Source organism: Pyricularia grisea, assembly GCF_004355905.1.
Source record: "Pyricularia grisea strain NI907 chromosome V map unlocalized Pyricularia_grisea_NI907_Scaffold_6, whole genome shotgun sequence".
NCBI lineage: Eukaryota > Fungi > Ascomycota > Sordariomycetes > Magnaporthales > Pyriculariaceae > Pyricularia > Pyricularia grisea.
Window position 1 is genome coordinate 2,112,928 of NW_022156719.1, and position 9,506 is coordinate 2,122,433.

The window sequence follows — 9,506 nt, forward strand, 5'->3', positions numbered from 1 at the left end:
TTCCTTTTCCTTTCAATCTATTTACCAAGAAGCAATAAAAGACTACCTATCCGCAATTGGCGCAATGTGTCCTGGTAATAAGATACACCAAGGCCGAGGTTATTTTTGTTACTTAAGTCAGAGGTGGTTAGTCGAAATTGCAGGGATGGAGATGCCAGCTGAAACATCAAACAAGCAACCATGACCACGGTGGCGCGGAACGACTTGTGATTTTTTTTTTGCGAACAAAACGGGTTAGGAAGAAAAAAAAAAAAAAAAAAGAGAGACAGAGATCCCAGAATCACGCCAAGTCATGAGAACACTTTGAGTGAACCTTGCCGTTATTGCCATGTCAGTCTGCCCAGACGGACGATTTAGGTGTAGGTGCCAACGTTGCGTGCTCGTATATGTAAGGTATTTGCAGCATCTCAGGTTCCTATGTTTATGATTCGGTCGCTACATTGCATGAAAATAGGAAATATAATACAAGGATAGTACAAGGGATAGAACTGGGTATCGATCCTGAGTATGGAAACAGTGTGATACATTAATATACAGATGCAATCGTAAATCTCACCAGAATCCCATTTCGTCGCTCTTCTGGTTACCGCTGGTCTGTCGTGGGTTCTTCTCCTTCATGACTCCCCTCAGGAACGCCCCGCAGAGGAGACCGGTGGCTACACTGACATTCAAGCTGTCAATGGTATGGGCCCCAGAAGAATTTGGTATCGTAACCGTATGGTCAGACTTGGTTTTGATCATGGTTGGAAGACCGTCGCCCTCGCTGCCGACCACGAGCAAACACGGGTTCGTGGCCAACGGGTCAAGATCTTCAATGTCGTAAACGTCCTGCTCGCTCTCCTTCCTCGAACGGGATGGTGCCACTGCGGCATAGACCTTCCAGCCGGCCTCCTTGGAGTTGTGCAGGAAGCCTGCGGGGTTCTCACACGCAAACAGTGGCAGGGTCTCGGAGGCCCCTGCGGCCGCCTTGAGCGCCACAGGGGTCAGCGTTGCCGAGTTTCTCTGTGATATGACCACAGCGCTCACGCCGAGAAAGCTGGCCGTCCGCAGAATGTTGCCTAGGTTACCGGGGTCCAAAATGCGATCCAGAAGCAGCACCAGGGGTTGATGCCTCCCTCCTTCTGTCTCGACAAAATTGCTGGATCCATTGATCTCTAGGTCTTCCGCAGTCTGGTGACCCAGTGAAACCTCGAAGCCAGGTCTTGATGCCTCTCCGGACAAGGGCCCTAGAGCCTCGATTGGGGGTTGCGGAACTGGCGATGCCTCCAGGACGAAATTGTTGTGTGGTCGACCCTCGCTCATCTTGCTCATCAGTCTTTGGTGTCCCTCACCTAGTTTGGTGACCTTGACGCCTCTTTTTTCAGCCAATTTCTCTATAACCACATCGTTGGGATTCCGACTGCGGTTCAGACCATCATAAATATACAAGTGATAAAGTTTCCTCCTGGACGACCTTAGAGTCTCCTCCACTACAGACCTGCCGTATAGGAATTGAGACGCTGCAGTTGTGTATGGCATCGAAGTTACGGTTGAGTCTAGTCGATCGTCATACCCCTTGTTAGAAGTATATGAAGATGGTCTTGGGTAGTTATCAGTTCTGAATTCCGAAGACTCTTCCGACCAACGTTCTGGCTTAGTGTGATCGCGACTATCACTCCGAGGACGCTCTCTATCATAGCGATTCTGGTTCCCGCCCCAGGAGTCGGCCGGCCTGCTCTCAGCTACGCGCCGTCTTCTAGGATCCCGAAGTAAGTCATCATATCTGCGGGGCCGCAAAGTTTCCCTGGAAAAGCCGCTGCTGTTATCTGAGCGCCTCGAAGACGCCCGGGTGGACGTATCGGCGAATGGCCAACTCCTTCTTTGGGGCTCTGACCCGAAGTCAGACTTGCGTGTTCTTGATATCCTGCCCTTGCCCATGCTTTGTTCAGCAGAAGCCCTCTCCAAGTTGTCCCAGATGTCACCACTTGAAACACGCGAGCCATTTTTTATTTCAGACAATGCGGCCATGTCATGCCGTAGTTTGCCGCTGTTGAGCTGATAAACCAAGCTCTTCTTCCCAAAATCGCTGTTCGGATCGTTGAATCGAGCCGCCCGTGTCATCGGCTTTTGTTTGGGGGGCTGGGATATATCCTTCTTGCCCTTCCGGATCTTGAAAGTCGGACTCGGCTTGTCATCGTCGTCCTTGTGACGGCCTCGGGCTCCTAAGCTCCGCTTAGTAAGAGAACCAGAGGTGAGGCTCGACTTGTTGAAGCCCTGTGGTCTGGCTTTCTCAGATCGACGTAAACCATCGTGTATTGCCGAGAAGGAGGACGCTTGTCGCGTCTTCAATGGCTGAACCCATTGACACCTTGAGATGGATCCCAGTGTGCGCAAGCCGGAGGCGCGCGCAAGCCTACTTTGCATCATCGCATCGGATGCTAGTCCTGCGCCCCAAGCAAGGAATTGAGAGGTAACCAAAACCGAGCTCGGCTGTGAGTGATGATGTTCTGTATTTGCTTGTTGGTTTTCCTTCAAGTAAATGACTTTGGAAGAAAAATAGAACTGGCAACCCAGCCTATTGATTGATTCTCAACGCGCAGCCGCTGTACGTACTACGCAATAGGAAAAAAAAAAAAAAAAATCAAGAGCAAGGATCCTTATCCTTATCATTTTCTAGATCAGAATAAATAAATGCGTTCTAGATGAACGGAACAGGCTACGAGCCCCACATGGAGTCCTCCATCCCCTGCCCAACATGCCGACAATGCCCCACTACTGTACATAGATTGAACCCAAAAATTCAACGCGCTAACCTTTGTCCACTAAATGTGTGGCACTTTACGCGACTGAACTCCATGCAGCAAGACTCGACAGCAACTGCTCTCTCTGCTATCAACCAGTAACTAGCAACCCGCTGCACTCTGCACGAAGGACCTTCGCTGCATCAACGTACTCCCGCCATCACCTCTAATGGATATTATTTGGTTATCGCCAAAACTTTAGCTGGATGATTTAGCCGCTATGGCTGACTGCGACAAAGACCCCGAGGCGTCCCCAGGCCTGTTTGATTTCGAATCTGGATTTGAGGGTTTTGGGTCAGTCGAATCCGGCCCGACAGAAATAGAAAAAAAGGCATCGCATACAACTATTGCCAGCAGTAGCATTGAAGCCGCGGACACCGACACGACAGCCGAGCAGCTTCTCCGGGCGCTACAGGAGGATGTTGAGATGGACGATGCGCCCCTCCCGAGTGACAACCCGAGAGCGGTCGGTTTAATGCAGGAGGGTGCCGAGCATCCCCAAAAGGATCTCGATGAAACCGATAAGGGCGAAGAAGGCGACGAGGATGGTGGTAACTACATCCACGAACAGAGCGACAGCGAGGACCAGTCAGAGGCTGGCCAACGCACTGGCGGCAATAGCAGTAGAAGTAGCAACAGTGTGACTAGCAAGGCCAACAGCAATAGCCATCGGAGCAGTCGAGGTACAAGTGGGAACCATGAACGACTTCAGATTTTGGTCCCTGCATTCGAGGGGTTTAAGGACGGAGAGTATCATGTTGCCCCGCCGAGCCAGTACGTGAAAGCTGTAAAGAAAGATTTGGGTATTGGGTTATTCAAAATCGAGTATGATGATGGCCGAACAGAAAATGTGAGTGATACGCTTCCACCTAAGCTGCTTGTTTGCCTGCAGTTTATTTGCGTTTCATACATCCCAAAATAAATTGGAAAGAGGCAGGCTCAACCTAACCCTACCTTTATCACGTATATTTTATTTATTCTACCTTGCCTCACCTCACATTCCCGACCACCACTTTCATCAACAACCATCTTTATTCAACACTTTCTCACTCTATGGCTCTATCGATCTTCAACTTGCCCTTTTCAAAACTGCGTTTTCCTTAACCACAATTTGAATTATCTCATCTTCCTACCAGAAGCCTGGCCCATTGCGATTCATACACTCAGTTGTCTTTCAGTTTGCGCCAGCACTTTACTTATCCAGTAGCTAACAACCCCAAAGTTGTCCTACCAAGAACTTTGCAATCTTGAGAACGGTCGGATTGCATTGAATCGTTTTCGTGGTCAAGACGATATGGAAGAGGTCTATTCGCGGCGCAGTTCTAAACGGCGGAAATTCAGACATGACTCAGATTACGGCAGTCCCATGTATCAGGACAACGAGCCAGCAGACGACAATGATCTGGACGTCGGGTATGATGATGGCGAGGATGAAGATGAGGATGATGACAACGACGACGACGACGACGACGATGTTTTCAAACGCCATCCAACCCAGAGAACCCGCTCTTCAAACAGGATTTCCTCCCGAGTCTCTACGCGCCACTCCACAAGGCGCACCAAGGTCACTGGCCGCTCATCAACCTCGCTTGCGCCTTCCATTTCTAAGCGCAGCCTAAGAACCAAAACCCAAGAAGCCACCCGGCGGAGTCGAGCGCAAAATGCTCAAGATTCAGAGGCAGATGAGCTTGCCAAAAGCGACAGCGACTACCCTATCGTTGTTTCGGATGTGCTAACTGTCAAGCCGAAAAAGAAACGGGGACGACCGTCTCGCCACAGCTTCCGTGAGGCCTCGATCGAATTTGAAACTAGACGGTCCGGCCGGACCAACAAAACAACGAAATCAATGGATGTGAGGGGGTTGGGTGACAATGACGACGAGTCTTTTTACGTCGAAGACAAGAACCAGGGTGCGCCCAAGGTCATCAGTATCAAGGAAGTTTTCAAGCCGGTCCAAGACGAGAAGTTCAAAGCGGTCCACTCCACCATGTGCGACACGTGTGGACAGGTGGGCCATAGCGCTCAAAAAGGAATACTGATACCTTGTCAAGGATGCTCTTTTGTCTATCACAAAACATGCATCGGTTATCGCGCTGGTAGAGAGCATCGCGCCACCAAAGTCGGTCCAGGAGATTTTGTGCTACAATGTCGTTTTTGCATTGGGTTTTATCGGAAAAGAGACGGCGCCCCTCGTCATGACAAATGTCAGGGCTGCAACCAAGAAGGGAAAGCTTGCAAAGAGTTCTCCCCCAAGCTCACGGGTAGAGCAGAGGAAAAGATCCGCATGGCCAACAACGGAGAGGATCCCATAACGCCGGTCCCGCCCAACCTCATCAACAACGCAGAAGTGATTCTGTTCCGCTGTGCTAAGTGCAAACGGGCATACCACTACGAGCACTTGCCTCGCGTGGACAAGCGTTCAGAGGACCCCAACGACACGGAGGCTATCCGTGCCAATCGCCATGCTGAATATACGATCGACCATCGATGCAGAGAATGCATTGATATCACCGACAAAATCGACGCTTTGGTGGCGTGGCGACCCGCCAACATGGAGCGTAACAAAGATCAACCTTTTAGCTCTCTGAGCGACGACGACAAGGAATACTTGGTAAAATGGGCGACCAAATCCCACGCCCACTGCACATGGCTGCCGGGCGCCTGGATCTATGGTGTTGTCAACGGAACCATGCGAGCATCGTTTGCCAAGCGCAATGACGGCGTCGCACCTCCTCCCGCGGCCGACAAAAACGCTGCTATCCCCGAGGAATGGTTGATGCCAGACATCATCTTGGCTGTCAGGTATCAAAACGGCTCCGACAGAAGCTATTCGAAAAAAGATGCTTTGGCCAAGATTTCCAAAGTCAAGCAAATCAGGGTCAAATTTCAAGGACTCCCATACAGCGACACTGTTTGGGACTCCCCGCCATCAAAGGATAACCCTAAGCTGTGGAACGCCTTCAAGGAAGCGTATTGCGAATGGGTAGCTGGCAAATATTTTGAGGATGTCGGCAACAGCACCATGCTCGCACGTATGAAGCAGTGGCGCGCCCTGGATCCATACCCATCAATCCAAAAACAGCCTGAGGGCTTAGCTCCAGGCTGCAAGCTGATGGGGTACCAAATCGAAGGTGTCGATTGGCTAGTATGGAACTATTACAAGTTGAGGAGCTGTGTGCTCGCTGACGAGATGGGCCTCGGCAAAACTATCCAGATCTGTGCTTTCATGGCGGCGCTTGCGTTGAATGAGCCCAAATGCTGGCCGTTCCTGGTTGTCGTTCCCAACTCGACTTGCCCCAACTGGCGACGAGAAATTAAGCAGTGGGTACCGGATCTCCGAGTTGTCTGTTACCACGGAGGGAAAGTGCCTCAGGACCTTGCTCTCAGGAACGAGTTGTTTCCAGACGGTAGGGAAAATATGAAGGCCCATGTGGTCGTCATGTCCTACGATTCTGCTTCCGACGTGTCAACTCGTACCTATTTCAAAAACGTTCACTGGAAAGCTTTAGTCGTCGATGAGGGTCAACGATTGAAGAATGACCAAAACCTACTTTACCTTGCGTTGAAGGCCATGAAAATCCCTTTCCGTATACTGCTTACGGGAACGCCACTCCAAAACAACAAAAGAGAGTTGTTCAATTTGGTCCAGTTTATCGACAGCAGCAAAAACGCGGCCAAATTGGACGAGAGGTTCGCAGAGTTGACCAAAGAAAACATCCCTCAACTGCATGACGAAATTAAGCCATATTTTTTACGACGCACAAAGGCAGAAGTTCTCAAGTTCCTGCCGCCCATGGGACAGGTGATCGTTCCGGTTACCATGTCAATTGTTCAGGAGAAGCTTTGCAAATCCATCATGACCAAAAGCCCACAGCTGATCCAGGCCATTTTTGCGAAGAACAAAATGGGTATTAAGGAGCGAGGATCTCTTAACAACATCCTGATGCAGTTACGCAAATGTCTTTGTCACCCTTTTGTCTACAGCCGTGACGTCGAAGATACTACTCTCGACCCCGAAATGATGCAGCGCAATCTTATCGAGGCGTCTCCAAAGCTTGTCCTCCTCAGTCGAATGCTTACCAAGCTTAAGGAAAAGGGGCATCGGGTTCTGATCTTCAGTCAATTTCTTGATCAGCTGGATATTGTTGAGGACTTTCTCGCCGGTCTAGGTTTTCTATACCAACGTCTCGACGGAACCATGAGTAGTTTGGAAAAACAGAAGCGAATCGACGAGTTCAATGCTCCAGGCTCTGAACTTTTTGCTTTCCTACTGTCCACTCGTGCCGGTGGAGTTGGTATCAACTTGGCTACGGCTGATACTGTGATCATCATGGACCCGGATTTCAACCCGCATCAGGACTTGCAGGCGCTGTCCCGTGCTCATCGAATCGGACAAATGAACAAGGTCCTCTGCTTCCAACTTATGACAAAGGGATCCGTCGAGGAGAAGATTATGCAAATCGGACGCAAGAAGATGGCATTGGATCACGTACTGATCGAAACTATGGACGATGAGGAGGCAGTTCCCGACGATTTGGAGTCGATTCTGAAGCACGGCGCTGAGCAGTTGTTCAAAGACGACAATCAAAAAGAGGTTATCAAATACGATGACACCTCGATTGAAAAGCTACTCGACCGCTCCCACCTGGTCAACCCCGACCTTAGTGATAACGAGAAGCGGGATCGCGAGTTCACATTGGCTCGCGTCTGGGAGAACGATAAAGGGACCTTGGCAGACGACCTCGAAGTTGCGGACACAGGCACCGACGTTATGGACTCAAGCGCGTGGCATGCGATTATACGAGAGCGTGAGCAGTTGGCGCAACGCGAGGCTGAAAAGAACGCCCAGGTGTACGGTCGTGGCGGCCGTCGACGTCAGGTGAGGCAAAACAGGCTCGTTTCTCTGTCTGCTACTGTAATTTCGTAACTAACGGTTGTAATTTTATCGTTATTAGAATGTGACATATGCGACCAATGAGAACGAAGGCCAAAAGAGCGAATCTGAGAAGGATGAGGATTTCGTGGCCAACGACGAGGGATCGGCTGCCGAAAGTGAAGAGAGCAGCTATGACGAGGTCGATAGGAACGGGAACCCTGTTCTCAAAGGTACGCCTACAAAGAAAAGGCGCAGACATGGAGCAGTCAAGCCCCCGGCAAAAACTCCAGCGAAGACGCCGGCCAAGTCTCTGGCAAAATCGCGAGCTCCGCGGACACCAAAAATCAAGACCCCCAAAACTCCACCCGAGACGCCCAAGGGGCAAGGGCGTAGGAAGGCCAAAACTTCACCGGCAGCATCCAAGGCGATTGCTGGCGAGGACTCGGTAGCTGCATCTGCATCTGCACCAACTACAGCCGGGTTTCATGAGCCCGACGCAAGCGCGGCGAACTTTGAAACTCCTCCCTCTACTGTTGTCTTCGGTCCTGTTAAATTGGCCTCTAAGCATACTGACAAAAACACAAAGCAGAAATCTCCAATCCACCAGTCCAACAGCTCCCTCCATACCCCGGACAAATCTCCACCACGGCCGTTCCCATACCCGAGTACATCTCCGGGTACATCAACCGCCTTCCCCAGCCTGAGGCAAGAGCCGGCGCCCCCGGGATACAAATCAAACTCTCAAACCGACCTGCCCAACAGCAATTACCCTCCCTCCGCCAACCACAGCTCTACTCCCAACCCCCGGGAGGGCTCAATGCGATCACCGGGGCAACAACAGTAAGACAGCAGCCAGTTGCTGGGACGGGATTCAAAAGGTTCTGTGACAACTGCTGCCTGCCTCATCCCCCACAAGCAAAGTGTCCTATCGATACGACATCAGAGCTATCACTCAGGCTCACGATTGACGCTTTTCGCACTGCAACCTGCCAGGACAAGGTGCATATACGGAATGCGCTACAGGAGAAGCTTAGGCATCTCAGGGCTGTCCAGGCCGCGAAGGCTACCGCACAGGCTGCCAGTAACGCTGGAGGCCGGAAGGCATGATTTCATTGCGTTTTACCATCTAGACTCATCGTCAACTTTTAGACTCACAGACATTCAGGGGTAATTGGCCACATAGAGTGGCCAGCCTGCACAACAGGCTTTGACCTTGCGGCATGTTGTCAAAAGCTATTCTTTGCGAAGCTCTGATTTGGCGCCTGTATTGCCCCTTTTTTTTTACTTTTTCTTTGTTCTGATTCGATCTGAAGCATGCGAGCATTTTCTGCATGGGAGGGAGATAATGATGCGCAGGAAATTTTTAATCTTTAGTTTATCTCTACCTGGAGATCGGTGATGGAGGCAAAGAGGTTGGGTTTTTGACTGAAAAAGCAAATGGAGATTAAAGATGCATTTGCGCTTGGACTCGACGGAAAAAAACGAGCTTCATATGGATAGAGATGATCAACCTACCTCATTCCAATAGTCCCACTGCAGCAAAACTTCACCTTGATGAAAAGCAACATTTTGAAAATGCGTGATATCTAAGTATGTGCTGTGGATCTGTGACTCCATAACGAATAGTACAAGAAGCAAAAGGATACCGCCAGCAGCTAGGGTTCTAAGTTACAAATTAAGACTCGCCTACGTCACACACCCTGCCAGAGTTCAGATGACATGATCAATCTAATGTCCACTTGATGGTTCAGGGGAACTGAACTAAGGAAAGGAAAAAAGATATGTTGGATGAAGAGAAAAAAAAAAAAAAAAAAAAAAAAAAAAAAAAAAAAAAAAAAAAAAAAACAAAA

General features: G+C 50.1%; 1 protein-coding gene across 1 annotated transcript; it reads right to left on the reverse strand.

The window, feature by feature from the left end:
- Window positions 1–552: 552 nt before the first annotated feature.
- On the reverse strand, window positions 553–2,406 carry PgNI_08593 (uncharacterized protein; the record flags this gene model as incomplete). Its single annotated transcript, XM_031128589.1, has 1 exon — window positions 553–2,406. The coding sequence occupies one exon, from the start codon at window positions 2,404–2,406 to the stop codon at window positions 553–555; it is 1,854 nt and encodes a 617-aa protein (XP_030978734.1).
- Between the last annotated feature and the right edge of the window lie 7,100 nt (window positions 2,407–9,506).